This window comes from Strongylocentrotus purpuratus, unplaced genomic scaffold (assembly GCF_000002235.5).
Source record: "Strongylocentrotus purpuratus isolate Spur 01 unplaced genomic scaffold, Spur_5.0 spur5_scaffold_13, whole genome shotgun sequence".
Classification (NCBI taxonomy): domain Eukaryota; kingdom Metazoa; phylum Echinodermata; class Echinoidea; order Camarodonta; family Strongylocentrotidae; genus Strongylocentrotus; species Strongylocentrotus purpuratus.
Genome location: NW_022145598.1, coordinates 15,916,819 through 15,938,977, shown reverse-complemented (window position 1 = coordinate 15,938,977; position 22,159 = coordinate 15,916,819). Strand labels below are relative to the sequence as shown.

At 35.9% G+C, this 22,159-nt stretch overlaps 1 protein-coding gene across 2 annotated transcripts; it reads right to left on the bottom strand.

Annotated features, from left to right (window-relative positions):
* Positions 1 to 4,847: 4,847 nt before the first annotated feature.
* Positions 4,848 to 22,072, bottom strand: LOC105440894 (poly(U)-specific endoribonuclease). Of its 2 annotated transcripts, XM_011671484.2 has the most exons (12): positions 21,962 to 22,072; positions 17,814 to 17,949; positions 16,890 to 17,009; positions 16,114 to 16,248; positions 14,949 to 15,077; positions 13,747 to 13,881; positions 11,650 to 11,766; positions 9,852 to 9,968; positions 8,558 to 8,714; positions 7,910 to 8,109; positions 7,029 to 7,255; positions 4,848 to 5,975 (listed from the first exon to the last, which is right to left on the bottom strand). In XM_011671484.2, exons 2-12 carry the CDS (start codon positions 17,875 to 17,877, stop codon positions 5,754 to 5,756), a joined length of 1,623 nt encoding a protein of 540 aa, XP_011669786.2. In that variant the 5' UTR covers positions 17,878 to 17,949; positions 21,962 to 22,072; the 3' UTR covers positions 4,848 to 5,753. The 2 variants fall into 2 exon arrangements, with proteins under 2 accessions (XP_011669786.2, XP_011669787.2); XM_011671485.2 differs by lacking the exon at positions 14,949 to 15,077.
* Positions 22,073 to 22,159: the final 87 nt, after the last annotated feature.

Below are 22,159 nucleotides of genomic sequence, written 5' to 3'. Positions count from 1 at the left end.
TAAAAATTCTAAAACAGGAAAATATTATGATATTTTTCTTTTTGATTATGCAATCTACTCATTCATTGATTGAGGTAACCCTACTCGAATTAGTCATTCAAGGTGAACAAAAGGTAATTTTAGGATGCATTCTTTGTCTTGAAAATTCACTATCACATGCTTTGGTATGCATGAACACCTGGTCCGTCCCACCTATGTGTCTTTTGATGCATTTCTTGTCAAATCAGTCATACATCATGCAGCCAAGATGGTGCAATTAACAAACGAGCAGAGGGTTTTTGTTGTTCGAAAATATCATGAGACAGTGAGTTTGCAGACGTTGCAAAATGAATTTGGGATTCGTTTTTCCAGAACGCGAAGTTCCTTCAGTACAAGTGATTTGGCCAATGTGCGCAAAAATCACCAACATGGAAGCAATCTGAATAACATAAAAGCAATGAGACAAAAACTCATCAATTACCCTACGAGCACCAGTTCCAGACGAAATGGGCTAGGTCTACTCTCAGCAACGTTTAACCGTATCACCCGGTTATGCAACGTTTACACTATGTTCCACCGTAGACAAAACTGGATGGACATGAGACACTAGCGAGCTTTCGATTTTAGGCCACTACGCGTGACGTCATATTTATCCCCTGCGCATGCGTGAGCTTCTGGGCCCACGTTCCCTTCCAAATCAACGGACAGGAGTCGGGGGCAATTTCCGTGAATCGCCGTTGCCGTGAAAACGTCAACGTGAGTGTAGTTTCATCACCTTCTTTTATGTTATTCTTTGTTGTTATTGTTCTATTATTTCCCCTTGCTATCTCTTGTTTCTTCTTCTATCACCTTTACTTATGTTATTCTTTGTTTTATCATTCTATCACTTACTTTTTCTATCTTTCCTTATGTTATTCTTTGTTTCTTCCTTCTATCACCTTCTTTTATGTTATTCTTTGTTTTATCATTCTTTTATTTTTTGTCCCTCCTTATGTTATTCTTTGTTTCTTCCTTCTATCACCTTCTCTTATGTTATTCTTTGTTGTTATCATTTTATCACTTCCTCTCTCTATCTTTCCTTATGTTATTCTTTGTTTCTTCCTTCTCTAATGTTATTCTTTGTATTTTATCATTCTATTACTTCCTCTTTCTATCTTTTCTTTTGTTATTCTTTGTTTCTTCCTTCTCTTATGTTATTCTTTGTTTTATCATTCTATCATTTTTTGTCTCTCATTATGTTATTCTTTGTTTCTTCCTTCTATCACCTTCTCTTAAGTTATTCTTTGTTTTTATCATTCTATCACTTCCTCTTTCTATATTTCCTTATGTTAATTTTTGTTTTTTCCTTCTATCACCTTCTCTTATGTTATTCTTTGTTTTTATCATTCTATCACTTCCTCTTTCTATCTTACCTTATCATCTTTGTTTCTTCCTTCTATCACCTTCTCTTGTGTTATTCTTTGTTTTTATCATTCTATCACTTCCTCTTTCTATCTTTCCTTATGTTATTCTTTGTTTCTTCCTTCTATCACCTTCTCTTGTGTTATTCTTTGTTTTTATCATTCTATCACTTCCTCTTTCTATCTTTCCTTATGTTATTCTTTTTTTCTTTCTTCTACCGCTTTCTCTAAGGTTATTCGTTGTTTCTTCCTTCTATCACCTTCTCTTATGTTATTCTTGTTGTTATTATTTCCTCTTCCTATCCTTTGTTTATCCTTCTTGTTCTTTTTTGTTTTATCATTTTAACTTTCTATTTCTGTCATCCTCATGTTATTCTTCGTATCAGATTTTCGCGCACGGTCAATTTATTACCTGATTTAATCACCTGATATTTAAAAAAAAATGGTCACGTGACCGACGAGAGCACCGACGTGAAAAATCGAAAGCACTGCCGCGAAGGGAACGGACGTGAGCTGAGCAACGTCTCCACGCTCCAGTACCTCGTAGTAGCCCGCCAGCCGACGTCGGGTGCCTAAATCGAAAGCTCGCAAATGTCTCATATGGACGACGCGACCGCAGCAATCACGTGCATGCAACATACGCGAAACCGAAGCGTGCGGAGAACTTCGATCTGTTTTGCGTACTCTGACCATGTAGAGATTAAGTTGCTGCCTACCGTTAACTCATAGCCTGTCGTAAGGCTGCATGCACGCTATTGTTATAGTGCTTTGTACACGCGAGCAAACTACTGTTACTCTGCTTCTTGCATGATTGTACGCATTCTTGATTGGACTGTGCCTAGTGTTTAACGCGCTATTGGTAGTAGCATCGCGTTAATCCGATTATCTCGTTATAAATTTGGCACTGGGGGGGGGGGGGGATTTGTGGCTTGGCACAATGGGGATTAGCCCTGTTGTTAATCAAGTCTATTCGTTTACATGCAGTAGTACAAAAGAGGACTTAGATGACTTTAATCACTTACGTTTCACGTGCTCAGCTGAGACGCGTTTCTAAGATTTCTAAAGAAGGCGATCAGTTCGTTTATGAAGATATAACTTCATAAGCAAACAAAAACGAAAGTATTAGGTTTATAAACCATGTTCCCCAAGGCAGGGAAAATCACGTTATTGTTATGGTGATATAACAGTGACAATTGCGTGATTTAATGTAGTGTCTTTTAAGTGACATAGTGAAATAAACGTATTAACACAATCACGTAAATTTCAAGTGTTTGAAAAACGGAATTCTCTTCATTTCCTTGACATTGGCGTGATTTGGGGGAGATATGTTCATAAGTTTCAGGTTCTTTTTGTTGTTGTTGTTGTTAATCTACCTCTCTCTCTTTCTCTCCTCTTCCCCTCTCCCTTTATCTTCTAATCTTTTACCTTTTGTCTTTAGTCGCTTTCTCTCTGCGGCCCCTTTCCCATTTTAGGCATCTGATTTATACATTTAATACACTTTTTTTCTTTCTCTCTCTCTCTCCCTTTTTTTTTTACACAAAAATTAATAATATAAAATAAGAGCTTACATTTACACCTTTAACAGAAGCCTGTGTTGAGCCTTTAGTATAATACTATTGATACATATATATTTTTATAGTAGTAGTCGTGGTTGAGTCTATATGGATACCGATAAACAATCTGACGAATTTGCAGAGAAATCATTAAAGGAAACCAAAACCTTCATACTAAGTTACTTTTATTGTAAAGTTTAAGATATTTGAAAAATATCAGAGAAAATTTGAACAAAATCGGGCAAGGAATAAGGAAGTAAGAGATTTTTGAAATGACTAGTCACTAGAGGGCGGCATTCAATTCGATGACATCATCTGTGGACAACTCTCCATGCCTTTTGTACATCAAATTTCATGTTTTTCCTTCTTTCTTGTGATTGAGATAATGTACTCCCCTGAAAGCAAGATACATGTATAGAATGCAAAATGATATTCTACTTCACATGTTATGAAGTCGGATCAAGAACACAAATAAATACGAATAAAACCAAAAAATTGTGAAATTTTATGTACAAAAGGCATGGAGAGTTGTTCACAGATGATGTCATCAAATTAAAATCTCGCCCTCTAGCGACTAGTCATTTCAAAATGCTCTAACTTTCTTATTCCTTGCCTGATTTTGTTCAAATTTTTCAAACTTTACAATAAAAGTAACTTAGTATGAAGGTTTTGGTTTCCTTTAACATATTCGAATAATTTGGCAGAAATATAGCAAATAATACATTTCGGTTGAGCCTTATAGGATGCGGCCGTCATTGTTGGTCAAACAGCTTGTGAGCGTCAAGTAACGCCCGGCTGGAATGCTCCCCAGGGAGTGGAGATTGTGCACACAGTGTGTGCAGGCAAACACTGAATCCAATGACCGGGGTAATAGTATATTTGTAAAGCGCTTAGAGACATTTGTATTAAGCGCTATATAAAAATTAAATATTATTATTATTATTATATGATTTATACTTTTTTTAAAGTAATGACACAGCTCTTCTGATTTCGCACAAGTTATTAAGGCTAATATTATGGTCCACTCTTTCCGATCCTTTCTAGACTGCATTTTCTCTTCAGTCCCACTTGTTACAAAATATATGTGTGTGTAGTTTCTTAAGCAGCTCGGAGTTGAACATAGATTTGCCATTTTTTGGCAATCACGACCAGGTAGCCTCGACTTTGATTGTGCTAGTGCTCGACTAATGAATGAGTCGCTCGAAATAGACTTGACTCTATATGATTTATTATTGATATTTAATACAAGGATATTTGAATTTGTTATGATTATTTCTCAAAGCATGCCCATTTTGATTGAATTGATGTTTAGTCAATTAGCTTAATTACAAATTTTATATCACGTTTTTTTGGTAAATATCGACAGATTTGAGGATACCAATATGCATTCCAGGACATATTTACTTCTGGTCCGGAAATAGTTCATGATTCAGAATAATGCCAGCTTATACTTTGGTAGTCTCTGTCATACCTTCTAAATAATTGTATCTTCTTTCTTTAGTTTCAGATAAAATATCTGAAGAAGTCCGATGAGGAAGAAAGCTTCAAACAATTATAACATACGTCATTCTTTGATAGGATCCTAATTTCTCACTCAATGTTCTCACTCAACATTCTTTATCTTTTCCAGGCTATATATTCTTTTTCTACATTTAAAAAAAAAAAAAAATATTTTCCACATATGGGAAGGATCACCCTTTTCAGCTACAAGCTGGTCTTCAATGGGGTCCACTACATACATCATAATGATTTTCCATCTTTGTGTCAAAACATTTTGTTAGTTTTAATTCTTTATTTCGAAATTTACCCTTACGATTGCCAAAAGATCAAAGAATACCACAATGTCATTCGGAACATGACATATAATCTACTTTCAGTGTTATACAGAGTTTAAAATGATCAGAGAAACAAGAAGTTCGGATTTATATATGTTTTAATACCACTTTAAAGAACTTTATCCATGCAGTCATTGTATTCAATCATCAGCTTATTGTTATAATCGCGGAATATATATTACCAGTGTGCTGTAAATTACTGATAAAACAATTTGCAAACATTAATATAAAAGAACGACACATTTTCATAATAACATAAGTACAAATTCATGATAATTCTCATGTCTTCATTTGCATAATAACACAGTATAACTTTATGTGCATAGAAAATCCACCCATCATTACAAGCCACGTTAAGGTCCATAGTTTAACATATAATTTGTCATTAGAAAAAGAAAGAGAGAAAGAGAGAGACTTTTTTTATTGGGATTAATCAATCCACTCTCACGCTGAAAATAATTGAACCCATTCTGAAAAGAGTCACTATTTTCGAGTGGATCTGGGCCCTGATTCAACAAGTTGTTATCAATAACAAGTTGTAAAAATAATAACTTTTATAAGCTACTGGCATCTGGGTGACTGAGAGCTAATTTGTTATATAATTTGAGCATTTTTTTTATTGATAAGAAGTTTCAAGAAATAGGATCATGGATTAGTTTCTACTGCACAGGATCCCCAATATAACGCCTACTAAAGACTGTCCTATCCGCTGCGTTACGACAATAATAGAGATAATAATGAAAAAAAAAACATTATAATAATAGTAATTGTAGCGATGATGATGATAATTGTGATTAAAATAACAATTATAATGTGAATAATGGTAATAATAATAATATAAATAATAAAGATGATCATATAGTAATAATTATAACATTTAGAGTTTATTTTTGAGTGATTCGATCCCTCAAACCTTGGACTGTGAGTCAAATGAATGAACCACGACACCTCTATTTGACGTTATCTGCTAACCACCAGAATCTGAGCTAAACGATAAAGTAAGCAGATCCTATGTAGATCTCCCGGATGTTGTAAGTCTGGATCCTTGTGGGCGACCCGTCAAGTGTGAAGGGGCACTGGGCTCCTCCCTTGACCCGGAAGCAGACACTAAACATGGCAAATTCAAATTCGGGACTGGAACCGATTATCATAGAACCAAAATCCTTTTTGACGTTCTTCCAGACGAATGCAAGTCCCTTCTGGTTAGGCTGCATGAGAAGATATATTTGTATAGTTATAAATTAATAAAGAAACAAAGAAACAAATCATCAAAATATAAATTAACTAAAACAAACCAACAACAATAACAACAATGAAGTCAACAACAACAACAGTGAAAATGAGAGACAGCATGAAGAGAATACCAAATGTCAATTTACGGTGAAAATCGTTACACTTTTGTTTTGTCGGAGAAATTGCTGTTTGATGAAAAAAAAAGACCGAGTATACATAAAATGACCATTGATGGAAGGAAATTATAATATCATTATTATTATTATTGTTATTATTTTCATTATTGTAGTTATTTTGGGACCCCTACGAAGAACAGATCAAATTTGTCGGGGAATGTGAAACGGGTGATCCCACGATCCTACATTTTATTCCTAGAATATTCCACGTAAAATATTTTAGTGCTCTGTTGCTTTATGTGTTATTATAATAATTATAATAATATTGAGCTTTTATTTAGCGCTTAATACATCTCGGACGTCTCTAAGCGCTTTACAGATATACTATTACCCCGGTCATTAGATTCAGTGCTTACCGGCACACACGTACTGTGTGCACAATCTCCACTCGCTGGGGAGCATTCCAGCCAGGCATTATTTGACGCTCAAAAACTGTTTGACACACAATGACGGTCGCATCCTACCGGGTACCCATTTTAACACCTGGGTGGAGAGTAGCAAGTGTAGGTTAATATCTCGCCAAAGGATATTTGTGCCGTGTCGGGATTGTTTGTGTTTCATATTTATGATCGTAAATAAAACCAACCAAAACGATCAAAGGTTAGAATATGGCCCTATACGTAATTCACTGTAGTTTTGAACTCTTTTAAGAACACGATCACAACTTCTTTCGATAAAATTAACTCAAGGGCAATTTCAATACCTTTTTGTTTATCCTTTAGAATTAATGTCCAATTACGTTGTACGTCATGTTCGCGTATTTAGAAGGTGATGGATAGGGCCATTGAACTTGCCTTTAATAAGTTGATTTTTCTAAAGTAGTTGCGAAGAATTTGATATATAGTTACTCACTTCGTTCTCACGCACGTAGCCATAATACTCCAGATCTCCCGCCTTTTCTTGGAAGTAAAACTGAAGCCAGTTATGGAAACCCGTCACGCCACTACTTCTGGTCTCACCAAGAAACACGTGTTCAAATCCTGACGAACCGAAATTCTGATCACTTTGCTTTCTGCTGTAGTTACCGAACCACACTTCTTTGGCCCATTCTCGATATTCGGCTTCATTTTCATACCAACCTAGCGTATTTTTAGAAATGAAAGGAAAAGTAAAATATGAGTAAAACAGAGTAGCAAACGAAATATTCCCAATCCCTCTGTAGAGTATTCACCGATCATCAACTAATGGCGATGGTGCCTACCAACACCGCTGGAGTCAGGGGCGGATCCAGAATTTTCCACAAAGGGGGGGGGGGGGGGGCGGAGGCCGAGAGGGGGCGTGAAATGTACGAAATTGGGAGCGCGAAATCTTTACGGCGTGGTGTTTGGGGCCTGTTAAAGGGCCTCGGAAAATGTTGAACTTTAAGATGCACTATCGTTTATTCTGTGGCATTTCTAAATGCGTAAACTAAACATATATGTGAATATTTCTGAGGTTGTTTCCATTTTTTATCGTAAGGAAAAGAGGGGGGTTCGCCCCCAACGCCCCCTGGACCCTCCCCTGGGAATAAAACAAATTAAATAAAGTTTTTGTCTTTAGTTGTTTAAGAGGTCGGATGGTTGTTCGTTTAGTTTGTTATATATATATATATTGCTGTCCTTAAACATGTTTTAAAGTGAGAATAGTGCACTACTCATGCAAACACGCTTAACATCTGGGTGTCATCAAATCGATAAGACGGTTATTATCTTTCCTAACGTCCTGAATTTTAAACTTAAATAATAATCTCTCACCCTTGTCGATGAAGAACTGCGTGGTTGTTGACATGACGTCAGATTCGAAGATTGCGTCGAGGAACTCTTCGATCTCGGCAAGTTCTTCCAAAGTGTAAATCTCAAAAGCTTGCGTATCAGAGATGTAGTTATCCATAAGGGCAATAAACGCCTGGTAGGTGCGACTAGAGAGAGCTGACTCGTTCACGCTCGTGAAAAATCTACGAGTGGTACAAGAAATCATGACATTGATTTAAAACTAAAAATATGGAAAGAATTAATATGTTTGTAGATATTCTTTAGGTGAATGCTGAAAAAAAAAAATCTCGTGTTCTTATACCCCCCTCAAAAAGATGATTTTGTCCGTGGATTGGTCAAGGTAATTTCAAATGAAATCAAAAATTTTCTACAAAAGAAACACCCCTGTTCTATTTATTTCTATCTTCAGGATTGACTTGCGATTATCACTGTTTGTCTTCGTCCAGTTAACTGACGACTTGCTGAAATCGACTGATTTTGCGGTGAACCTCCATCTTGAATTCAATATTCCAACTAGCTACTATAGGAATAGAGGAAAATATGATCGGTAAGCTTCAATCGTGTGAATGATTTTTTTGAAAATGAAATAAATTGAATTGTAGGAGTGAAATAAAGAACATAGAAACTCACGGATCAGGTGACATATCAACATCGTCACCATCTCCAACTTGAGCTTGTTTGTTGATGACGTAATCGTTTACAGGGCTTAGCCTATTGACATCAAGGGTCCACAAGGATTCAGCTAATTCAGTGATATCTGCTTCAGTGATTGGTACAGGTCCAGTTCCTGCCAATAGAATCGTTAAAAATAAAAAATTCATGAGACGGTTCCAAAATGACATGGCAATAAATCGCAAAGACTTCATAATGTATTTCCTGCCTACAGCATAGACATTTGGAAAAATAAGTGCAAGTATGATTGTTATATGCGAACAACCAATTTATTGATTTCCTTCTTTTTCATAGAAAAATGCACATAGATTTATTCTTCTTCCAGGGTTACGCTGGTTACGTCACTGAGCTGCCGCCCTCGAAACGAGAAATAATATATCGCGATGCGCGATGACGTTATACTTTCTCAATCGGAAATCTACTCTTTGACGATTCCCAATGGACCACTCTCTCGTGAGTGGGATTTTATGCTAAACATAGTGGAACCATCCGTCAAAACCCCAAAGACGACAATTTGGAGTTGCTTTCACCAGAACTATAATTTGATTCAACTCCAAAATAAGGTTATTGTTCAAAGGCCATTTTCGTCATTTTACCAAATGCAGAGCTGCCAACTATTCCGTTTTTTCAAATTCAAATTACGTTTTATAAATAATTTTTACATATATATTTTTTTAAACATACCACACGCCAAACAACTGCCCTAAAATGTTTTTTTCGATCACAAATTTAATAGAAAACTAAGGTTAAAACATACTTGAAGAGAAAAATATTCTCAAAAAGAATGAAACGCCGATAATACCAAAATAACAACAACAAAATACCTACTTGGATGAACTATAGGTCCTAATATGAAAACAAACTATATGAGGAATGGACATTTCTGCATTGGAAGTGTATCGCGCGTGGTTTGGTCGCAAGAGGTTGACAGCTCTACAAATGTAATACATATACGTCTTCGATATGAATTAATGCGTTATTCACCTGTCACGAATAGTTGTATTTCAATAGTCAGAATGCAAATCGCATTTAACACATGTTGATAGGTAGGGCAAGAAACAATATTTGTCCTAACTAGCAACAACGGATGTATGCAGCTGGCGTACGTACTATTGAGATACAAATGATAATAATAGCTCGTTCTTATATAGCGCTTTTCGTTCGTAACAGGTAAATGGACTAATTCGTATCGAGGATTTGTTGCGTTTGATATGTAAAGTTGCCGAATAAGTAATACAAATTAGGAGAGTACCGTTAAGGCAGATTTCATTGTAATCTGGGCAGCAGTCTGATTTTGATGTACAAGCAGTGTTACATTGACATGGTTGGTTGCTATCAAAAGGGTCATCGCAGCGTTCGTCACAAGATGCTGTTAAAGTAAGGCAATAAGAAAATGGCAATGATAATAATAACATTAATAATAATAACAATAATAATAATAACAATAATAACAATAACAATAATAATAATAACAATAATAATAACAATGACGATATTAATAGTAATAATAATAATGATAGCAATATTGATACAAATAATAATAATAATAATGTAAATTAAATTAATGGAATTAATGATAATGAAGTATAAACAGCACTATATTTGCTAATACTTGTACCGAATGCGTGGAGTTATGAAATTTCAGGAAATGTGAATTACAAAAATAAATCTGAACTAAAGAATTTTGTTAATCGTTATCAAATTAATCATCACATCCATGATAAGACAACAGGAAAAATGGTAGTTATAATGATTATAGAAATAATATTAACAGTAGCGATTATGAATATAACACTATTATCAAAAATAAATTATTAATACTAACAACAATGGTAATATTACAAAAAATCAACGAAAGTCATAGTAATAATGAATATAATGATAATGCCTAGATAAATTTGACTTCAGACAATAGTTACAATAAAATGGCAAGAACAACAATATTTCATACATGAAGGAGACAACATATTTTAAACTTCAGTCAGGAATTCTATTATTTTTTGTTTGCTTCGTCTTTTTCTTATTATGCATCGAAGTACGGGCCTTGGCATTATAGTGGCATAATTATGAACTTCTAATGGTTCATAGAAATGTTCGAAAAGAAAAAAAAGAAGCAAATTTGACCAAAGCAATGATTGACAGGATAGAAGTTTGCATGATTATCATCATCATGAACGACAGGTGTTATCATCATTATCATCACCCCCTTTATCATCATCATTGATATTATCATTATTTAAAAAAAATATATTAGTAATTTTTTTCTATACTTATAATCATTATTATTTTTCTCTTGTTAAATCTTATGTTTTAAACGATCTTGTTATGAAGAATTTGGAACAACAAAGCAAGCAAACAATCATTAATATTATTATCATCATCATCTTCGTCATCATTATCATCCTTACAACTTCTACTACCACTCCCAGCCCCCCCCCCCCACTCAGTGTTATTTAGGGTACGCATATGCTCGTTCCCTCTTTTTGAAAGCACCCCCTATCTGAGGACTGCCAACATTTCCGAACCCCCCTTTCGCGGGCTTTTTGCGGGCTTTTCCTGCCTTGGAGACCCCCCTAAATCACGACAAATGCTCAATGTACCCCCCTAAATTCGGAATAATATCTCAGGAGTCTAAAGAGACGAGAGAAAAAAAGAAAAAAGACCCCCTTTTTAAAGAAATCTCCGGGTGAAAAGTTAATACACCCCTTTTTTACAATTCTCGGGCCGGACTTTGTCGCACGAAAAGTACCCCTTTACCGGACATTTTGGTAACACGTATGGGGTCATTCCGACCCCGGAGTGTGGGGGGGGGGGGGGGGGGGAGGGCGGGCTACCACTACTACTTCTACTACTACTACTACTGATACTACTATTACTACTACTACTACTACTACTACTACTACTACTACTACTACTACTACTGCTACTACTAATACTACTACAATCATACTATTGTTACTACTTCAATTAATACCACCGTTATTTGTTGATGTAGTCGTTGTTGTTGTCGTTATTTTTTTGTTGTTATTATCAATCATTCAGTCGCTTACCTGTACATTCCGTGTCGAAGTCTGGGCAGCAGTTACCATAGTTGGGACACTCTAGGTTACATTGACATGGTAAAGCACTGTCATAGTCCGTATCACACCTACCCTTACAGTAATTATCTGTAAATTGAAATATTAAAAAAGAGATAAACAGAGACCTGTATTTATGAAGGCGGACGAATCCAATCCTTGGTTGGTGTTGTGAAAATCTTAATCTTAAAAGGACAATTCTAGGGTGATTCTTATGCAACGCTTGTAGCGTACGTCAACCGTTAAGAGAGGCATCTGTGCACGAACCAATGATACGTGTCTTATTTCGTGCATCCGCGCACTTGTTATGATAATTAACAAAATATACACTAACATGACAAAATATCAGAGATTTCAGAGTTCCACAGGTTAATAATTGCCTATTGCTTTTGTGGAGCATCAACTGGAAATTAATTTAATCTGTACAAATTACAGCAATTATCAAACAAAAAGACGAAATGAAATTATCCCGGTCGTCAATTGAAAAATTGGGTTCTAGGACCCTACCCCCTGGACATCCACCCCGGATAACCACCCCAGTCAACTACCTCCTAGGACAAGAAGCCTACCCCCTAGGGCAACCACCCTCTAGGATGACTACCCCCGGACAACTACCCCGGACAACTACCCCCTAGGACAACTACCCTCTAAGACAACTATCCCTGGGACAACTATCCTAGGGGGTAGTTGTCTGGGGGGGGGGTAGTTGTCCTAGGGGTTAGTTGTCTTAGGATGTAGTGCAATGTGAAAAAACTATGTGGAAGCGAATGGAAAGGTTGATCACGTACCACATGAGTATTGATGTGTTCTGTGAACTTTTAGAATCATCAAATTGATAAGAATTTGGCTGATGCTATACCTCAAATGCACTAGCTGTACACAGAAATGTGTATATGGGACTACACACAAGTGGGGCATGAGTGTTGTGGTCCAAGATTCAAGATTCAATTGATTTTATTTCTCGTGCAAAACATCTTACAATTCAATGAATGAATAAATAAGTACATTACCCCAAAAATATACAATAAAACAAGACAAATATAATAGTAATGGCACGAGAAAGTAGGAACTAACTAGAAGCAGAGCTTGTTGAAATATTAGTTTCTCAGAGGCTGTTTTACAATACGCCTTGAAAACAAAGTATACATAGAAAATCATTAAATTAAAAAATATGTAACCATAAAGAAATCATGGATTTTGAGGAGAAGAAAAAAAGGAAAAAGAAAATTAACAACCTTTAGGTGTTAATTGTCATCTTTCGAATATGATAGTTTTTAAAGCATATCTGCATTACTTTTACCAGGAGGGATAAGAACTCCGTGCATGGCCGCTGATAAATCGGCTCTCAATTAACAAGAGAAAAGGGGGATCATAGGGGACCAACGGGTACCGCTTAGGCATTTGTTACTATATAGAGGGTACGAGTAGCTACAAGTTGTACAGTCCAACTTTAAAGAACCATTCTTTTAAATGAATTTTATGATTATCTTTCACACTAACATATTATGAAAAAAGCTCACGAGCCAAGTATTGTTTACCTTTTCCAGAAGTCAATGTTCTTTTCAAACATGGCCCATATAGTAGCGTTACCCGTGGTAACGCTACTATATGGGCCATGGGGGGGGGGGGGGGGGGGGGGGGGGGGGTGTTTCACAAGGACCCTAAGTCGAACTTAACTCTAGGTTGAACTTAAAACTTATGGATAGCCATTTGTAGCCTTAAAAGAATATATATTAAAAAGCAAAAATTCAAGTATTTTAGACTTTTTATAAATTCCAAATCATGAACATGAAATCTCCTTGATAATACAAAACATGAAGGATTTGAATCAACATTTTATGCCTTTTAAAATAACTTTTACAAAATATTTTCATGGATGCTAACGGCTTTCCATAGTTGTTAAGTCCAATTTAGGATCTTTGTGAAACACCCCCTGGCCTTTATAAATACCAGTTACAGAGGCCGGTATATATAGGGCGACTTAAAATCATTATTTGGTATCACTTGTCCTCCGGAGGGGGGGGGGGGGGGGGTTCCTCTTTTTAAAAATCCACATGTAGATGAACTTACCATTTAGAAGACATTCATCTTGATAATCGTCACAACAGTTGCCAAATTGGTCGCACTGGTCGTTACATTGGCAGGGCAAACCGGGGTCATAGCCATTACCACATCGATCCACGCAGGTCAAGTCTGGGTCTACCCCTATCATAACACGAAAAGAACGTGATTATATTGGAGGAGAAAACGCGAAAGATAACATAGATACCAAAAACATAGCAAAACAAAAACCAATGAATTATGACAGAGATGAATCGATAAACTATCATTTTCTTAGGAGCAAGGGTCGACTAGGGGGTGCAATGCGTATTAAGACAGATATGTTCATGATACAGAAAACAGCCTACAAAATAACAAACGGGGAAGGAGAGAGAAGGATTAAGAACCAGAAATGGTGATGTAAAGGAGGAAGGATAGTTTAAAAACATTCGGACATGACAGTGAGGTGCATCCTTAAATTCATAAAAAGGTGTGGGCATAAAGTATTCAGGCATAAACCACGCTATATGTGGATGAAGAATTAAAACAAAATGACGTTGGAAACAAAATAAAAATAACAAATAACAAATATAAATTTAAATTGTAACAACAAAATGAGTTACGACAAAGATGAATTGACAAACTACCATTTTTTAAGAGTCAGAACTATTATGGGTACAACTGTTGTTAGTAAGACAAATACGTTAATATGGAAACAAAAAACATTTTTAAAAAAAGAGAAGGAAAAAAAGAAAACAAAAGAGTGGGAGTCATGCCCAGTCGTGACGAAAAGAGGAGGAATAGTTGCAAGACATACGAACAAGAGGTGTATCCTTTTTAACTCCGCTATGCGTGTTTCATACCCATTGTAATATTTCGCTTACTTTCCTCTGGAACTTTTAAAGAAAGGAAGGAGGGGGGGGGGGGGGGGGGTAATACATTAGCCACTCAACCAAACGAACGTTAAACAAGATAAAACAAAAAAAGTAAATCCATAATTTTGCGGTTTCCCCACGTCGGAAGTCATGGAAGCACTGTTCAAATCTTTTCAGGACTACCCACATGGTATTAAAACGGCAATCTTATAAATGTATACAAATTAACCACCATGCTCAACCTAACTTTAAAAAATACACATAAGTGTACTTCACATTATTTTGCAGAGCAATCGTTTTGCATCTCTCATCATTTATTATCGCCACTGATGTATATTGGCGATATTCTTTATTTACCAACACACTGCTCATTGTAATCGTCACAACAATTGCTATACGACTCGCATTCGTCGTTACATTGACAAGTCAAAGCAGGGTCATAGCCAATACCACATCGATCTTTGCATGATGAATCGGGATCTACGCCTGTTATGCGAATACAAAAACAAACAAACATATAGCGACACTTAGTTAGTAACGATATTAATGGAGAAAAACAGAAACAGACAGAAACGAAAACAGAAAAAGAACATGTAAGTTAGGTTTCTATCAACCTATTTAGTCGGCATGCTTTCATCCACTTCTGCGGACTTTCTCAAGCCAAGTATTTTTTCGTAGTTTCTTGCTATGGCTGACTTGAGATAACAGGAGCAAGGATATAGGTAACATTAATCTACATTTCATCAAAAGGAGTAGTTGAAGCGTGCCTACTACACTTGAAAGATTGTAGCAGCCTAAATTACATGTTTTGATCATGATGATCACCCCAACCGATGAAAGTTTCTGAATCAAATAGAAAAATAATTGAAGACATGAGCAGAAAGAAACACAGGTAACGGAAGGGTGAATTACAACCAACAACTTGATTTACACATACATGGTAATGTATTATTTGTCAGTGATTCTCTTTGGCAAAATGTATTAGTTAAACATGTTAAATCTACAAAAATAACTATGAATGAGGCAGTTGACGGCATGACGAGGGCTGCGGTACAGATAATGACAATTTCAGGATGAGTTTCTAATCATGAGACACGAGCACAACTTACGGTCAGGTGATGGGGACATACGTAATTGTCGCTGTTACGCGGCGTGCTTGGGCGTTTTTGTGCGTGAATGTGTGCGTGTGTCTGTCAGTGTGTTGGTGGGTGGGTGTTTGCCTATTTATATGAGCAAGGAATTGTTATTGGGGGTTAGTGCTTGGGGTTAATATGAGGGAGCCAATATATCAATGGATATATGTACTATATGTACCATACTAACTATGAACATAACCATGGCAGCCATGTGGATTAGAGGGGGGGGGGGGGGGGGGGGAACCAATGGACACCAGTATTATGGTTAATTCCAACAACGATTATGGCTGTGACGTAACTGTAACTGTCATGGTATAGATTATGGAGAGGGAGGGGGATCAGTGACGAAAACATAGATATCAACGATGATTTTTTTTCCTTCTTACCACCACCACCACAAAATTGGTCGTAGTCATCGCAACAGTCACCAAAGTCGAGACATCCGTCGTTGCATTGGCAAGGTTTTCCTGATGTGAATAGACCACACAGTCCCTCACATGAATCTTCATCTACTGGTGGATCTTGAGAAGAAAACGAGAAACAGATCACAGACAAATACAGCTTAATTTTCGTTATCCAACAAAGCCTCTCCTAGGGACTTTTTAGATATGCACGACGAGAACGTGGACTGTCACGTGTGACATCCTTTTTTAAGGCAATGTGACGTCCTTTTAAGGCACTGCCGGGCGCAGCCAGTGCCTTAAAATTACGTTACATTGCCTTAAAAGGATGTCACACGTGGCAGTCCACGTTCTCGTCGAGCAAATCTAAAAGTCCCTATTATTACGTAAATGATGTTATTCATGAATCATTGAATCAGTGGAATGGAGAAGTTACACTTCGTTTGAAAATTCATAAAAATAAAATTAACAATTCGAAGAAATTCAACTTGTTTAAAGTGCTTTAAGAAGCAGTAATTAACATGATATGTTACCCCCTACTCCTCCTTATCATCATCAGCATCATCACCGTCGCCATCATTTTGATCTTTAGCGGGGGAGGTGGTTAGAGAGGGAACGACAGGGAGATGGAGATCTACATTGGGTTTAATTTTGGGCCGGTATTATACACTAAGATTTCGATTAGTATGAGGAATTGACCGGCGAACAAATATGGTATTGGAGGATAATTGTTTACAACAAGCAATGAGACGATAACTTACCGACGCAGTGAACGTAGAAATCTAGACAGCAATCGCCGAATAATTCACAGTTCTCTGTGCATTGGCATAAGTTATACAGGTCGTAGTGATCAATACATCTGTCTTTACATGTATCTGTCCCTGTTAATGTAATGAAAATAGCTGTAAAATGTTTATCTTTTTTTTAAAGGTATATGGAAATGCGATATGGAAATTGATATATATGCATAGATAACGTGATAAGTAATCTACCTTGCTAATGAAAAGGGAATTATGACTAATACAGAATCATGTTATCATTGAATTTTTTGTAAATGTAACAATAACTTAATCATCACCTTAACTCAACATAACATGCAACCGAAAAACTCGCCATTTTTTTCTCCATTATTTGTTAACAAAACAAATTTAGTATATTTTTTGAAATAATTTTAGAACTATTAAAAATCAACTACAGCAATGGTAGACAAAGACAAACAAAGAAATTACGCCCTCCAGTAAAAGAAACAAAAACTGTATTGTGTAATTTAAGTAGGGTTTGTATCGGAATTTTTGGGGTGTTTTGTTCTACTTTTGTTTGTTATGTTACGATATTTATTATAAGGTTATATTTGACACCAATACTTATTGTAAATTAAAAATAATGTCAAACATGTCTTACAATATATTTCATTTAGGCTTTGTTCCGTATACGTAGGCCGTCTCGACAAACCCAATTGTTTTTTTAATGGCCATCCTAATCCTTATGATACCGTTAAAAAGAATTGTCCAGTATCATACTGCATATATGTTTTTTTTAAAATTTTATATTTATATGTACATTTCATTTATTTACCTAGCCTAGGTCTTTTTGATTTATTTGATGGAATCGAAATGAACGAATTAAATTGAATTAAATTGAATGAAAAGACTTTCCAGTTTAAAACTCTACCACCATAAACTCACCCGGTGTGTATGTAAGACTGAAGACGGCTGGAAGAAGCACTAGGAGACAAAAGACAGACTTCATGCTGCTATATTTCACCAAACCTCGTTTGGTTTCATGTGAGATAGACAATAAAGATTCGTTCAAGACCGATTCCTGAATAGTAAGACAGGAAAAATATTACCTGCGATATTTTTCAAAATCATTTACTATTTTGATTGTAAATTATGCACATTTCAACATTATGTAGCGATGCATCATTAATATTTTTTAAATAAAATGAATACAATTTTAAATTGAATTTAAGTGAACTGAACCTATCATATCCGACAGATATCGGAATGCAGTTTATATCTATTTATCTATTTCTTTATCTATTTACATTTGTATATGTCAACGGTGAGCAGGGTGAGTAAACAAATATATGATAAACTAGCCCTACACCATACATCTCAAGTTTAAGAAATTGACTTTGTTCTGTTGACTTTCGAATATAAAACCTAAACTTAATTTACGCACAACTTCTGTCGTAAACATTGGGATAGTTCTGTATATGAAGTTCTTGTCTTGGCATGTATAAGAAGGAATAATAACATATGAGTTTTAGTCAGTTCGATAAGGTTCTAGGCAAAGACAGTGATATATCCGAATATGGAGAGAAACAGAGTTATTACAAGATGCATGTCAGCGACGTATCTAGGGGTGCGTAGGAGGCACGTGCCCTGGCGGCACTAAAAGGGGGCGCAAAGAAAAAAAAAGAGAAAGAAAAAGCAAGGTTTCTAAAGGATTACGCATCTCAATCCAGGGTAAAGCTTATGAGTAATAGTGTTTTTAAAGAGTTTAAACTGCAAACATTTTCTAAAGCTCTGTTGCTTTGCTCTCTCGCGCACAATCCTTTAGGATCTGGTAATTTGGGGCCGCTGAGTGTGATACAATGCACAACAAGCGTCTACGGAGGGTTCATATTGTAACTCTCTCTTCGTTGCTTCCGAGTATTAGGTTTCACCAGGATCTTTTTAGATATCGCGCTCAAAATATGATAGAGTGCAGAAACTAGCATATCCAAAGGTTCAACATTAAACAACAATTTTGATTTTTAGTGGATTAGCTAAATTATAGCTAAATCTCGACCATGAGTCATTTAACTTGGGCCCTAGAGAGATGAAAGAAGTAAAATCTGTTTTTTAATTATTATTTTTAAAAATTTGAACGAAATTAATGATCATTTGTTGAGCTACTCTGATATTTTAAAGGTTAACATGCGTTAGAAATTGCTTTTCTTTATAGGGTGAAGAAAAACAAGTAATCTGCCACTTACTGGGTTTGCTTCTAATATATGCTCCATATTCAAAGCTATTTAAAGTTAGATTTATACCAATCTCGGGTGTAGTGATTTCAAAGTGATTATTACGTTGTGTGGGGGGGGGGGGGGCGTGTTGAGGTTGGGCGCGATTTTGTTCTTAGACCTGGACGCCATATTCCCTAGATACGTCACTGCATAATGTAGATCAGCGGGTTGAATCAGCAGAAAAGTAACAAAGTAACAGGCACTTTATTCTCGATGGGGGCCGTGCAATTTTCTTATCTTCTCTTGTCAATGCTCAGCCATTTTTACCAAACATATTATGGCAGATATCATTGATTCGGTGTACTGAATTAGTTGTTACCTTCTATTAACCCGTATTTTATGATGGAATAATTATTTCCCGTGCTTGAGATTATGTAAAAAGGTGTTGCCTTTATTCAGTGTGGAAACAATATATTTTTATGAACCCTTACCGACCTGTTTCAATGATACACACACACACACACACACACACACACGCACACACAAACAGGATTATAAGTCTTTTAACATAACCACACGTTCATCAGAGTAAACGCTTTAGGAAAACACTTTGCAAAATGAAACGACTATGAAAAATCACTTAACTAAACACGATAATAATTTCTGGTCAAAACTGTTTACGCAATTACATAATTAAGTACCTCGTTTGAAATAATTAAGATCGGCTAACTTGTCAATTATTTTAAATGATTGTAATCCAAAATAGATTGGCAGGTCAGTGACATCATGAAGATTTAAACCTTCACAAATTAAAGACATTTTACAAATATACCGTAGAACCAAAGTCCGTTGGTGCATATTTATACACACATAGTTTTAGTATCTGTCGACAAACTAATCTTGGAGAGCATGTTGACTTTTGTCTCCTTAATAGCAAGGTAATAATGATAACCATTCTTCCAGTAGTAAATCAGATAAATAGTATCTATTCAGATTATCACCTCATGATCATTAAAAGGTCTAGGATCACGACTTAGAGATACTAATTATCTCCTTTCGTACGATCACGGTCCCCTAAATAGTCAATTTAATGAACATTGTTTGCATTGGTTATAAAGGCTCCGCCCTCTAAGAGCGCAGACAACAAAATATAGGGCAGGTCCATTTATGCGTGTATGTTTACCGTGTTTAAATGAAGAAAAAAAAAAGAAGGAAGTATAATGAAAAAGCTTACATTGTGAAAGATTTTCATGCATTTGAAATATTCCTGCAGGGATTACATCCATAGCTTTAAATCTTCTGGGAAAATGAGAATTGCTTAGGAGTCTTCTATCGTATTCATTTAAATTGTGATTTTTATCGAAATGATTGAAAAGAATTAAATCCTCTGACAGTATATTACAGAAGTTTACTGAATGATTGACACAAGTGTTTCTGCATGATTCGGCATGGATACACAATGTAGCCTACTTCGAGGCTGATGCATTTTTAACTTCGCTTTGCTTAAATCTCAATTTATCGCATTTTCTAGCAAATTCAGCGGCATATCAAGATCGGATTCGGGTGAGGAGTCTCCAAACTGTAATAAATCTCAAAGACTACCCCCAGCTAAGCACCTCTGGCACGCCTTTGGTATCCAGGTACATCGACCTTTCCCTCTTTCTGATAATTGTTTGATATTACACCTTAACAAGGATGTATCATGACGTAAAGCAGACACGTCTATTTACATGCAAAATTTGACTTGTACAATGCGCTCTTTGCGCTGAGCAAACATACAAGTCCAGTGTATTGTTCGGGGTTACCTATCTTATAGATCAACTGAATAATAAGCTTAGGTCACATACGAATGGTCCTTCCACTAACTGTAAGGCTGGCTGAACAAATTCTATATTTTGACTTGTGTGAAAATAGTTCAAGTTTGATTTTAATTGCGTACATAGAATTAGATGTAATCCATATCTTTTTTCTTCAAATTGTCAAATCGATATATATATATGAAAGTTCTAGTGGATATAGAAGATACGCATGTCATTTGAAAAGCAGGCGATAACCTTTCAATAAGGAAAAAAACATCACATAATATCCTATTTACAGAAAAGCAACGAAAACAACCAAAGAAAGAAACGAACAATAGAAAATACAAATAGAAATCTGATAAAACAATGTTATACATAGCAACACAAGTGCAAAAAACATGAGTGATTTAGATGAGCTTACTCCCTTGCACTCTTATAGTTTTTTTCTTCTCATTTTCTTAACTACTACAACGAATTATATCACAGACCAAATCATAAGTTCCATTATTCACGTATTCACGATGCTCAGTTATCCAGACTCCAACAACTGAGCTACTTGAAGAATACAAATCAACACATAAAGCAAACAAACATAACAAACATAGATACAACATTATTATCCGAACACAACTCATGCTGTATTTACAAATCAAAACCAGCATCTTTGAAGATAACGATAAATTGTTTTTCATATGAGCTGATATGGACCTTGTTTTAAACACGTTATTCGATACAATGTACTACTACTTCTACCACTACTTCTACTACTACTACTTCTACTACTACTACTACTACTACTACTACTACTACTACTACTACTGTATCCCGAAATCACAAAATACAAAGGTGAACTTAGTTTAAAATTGGGAGTCAACTTATCTGGTAAAGAAGCTCCTTGCATAACATGTAAAGTGCAACTGAGAAAATATAAACGCGAGTCTTCAATCCACAATGCTCGTTGATTTAGAGTTGCGTTTCATTTTCTTGTTCGTTGAACTTACAACTCTTCCTACACGAGACCCAAGGACTATTCCATGTGATTAATATAATCATACCATATTCATATGAAATTACCACTTACCCAAACAAAATACTACAAGTGTGCAGCTTGTAGGAAAGAGTGAGAGCTAGAACCTTCCAGGTGTACAGTAGTCTCCTCGGTCACCAGCTGAACCGATCTGAATGAACTCTGCAACGCTCTCTGTTTAGTTTAGAGATTTATTTATGCGCGGTGCTTCTGTGGTATAGGTTATATAAACCCGCTTTTGCACCATTGGCA

Bases quoted from the DNA above. Each gene is read 5' to 3' on its own strand.
- LOC105440894 (XM_011671484.2), bottom strand. From the start codon at position 17,877: ATGAAGTCTGTCTTTTGTCTCCTAGTGCTTCTTCCAGCCGTCTTCAGT. The intron at 8,715-9,851 runs GTACTCTCCTAA...TTCTATTGGCAG, and splicing joins CAATGAAATCTGCCTTAACG to GAACTGGACCTGTACCAATC. The intron at 8,110-8,557 runs GTGAGTTTCTAT...TACCACTCGTAG, and splicing joins GTTGATATGTCACCTGATCC to ATTTTTCACGAGCGTGAACG.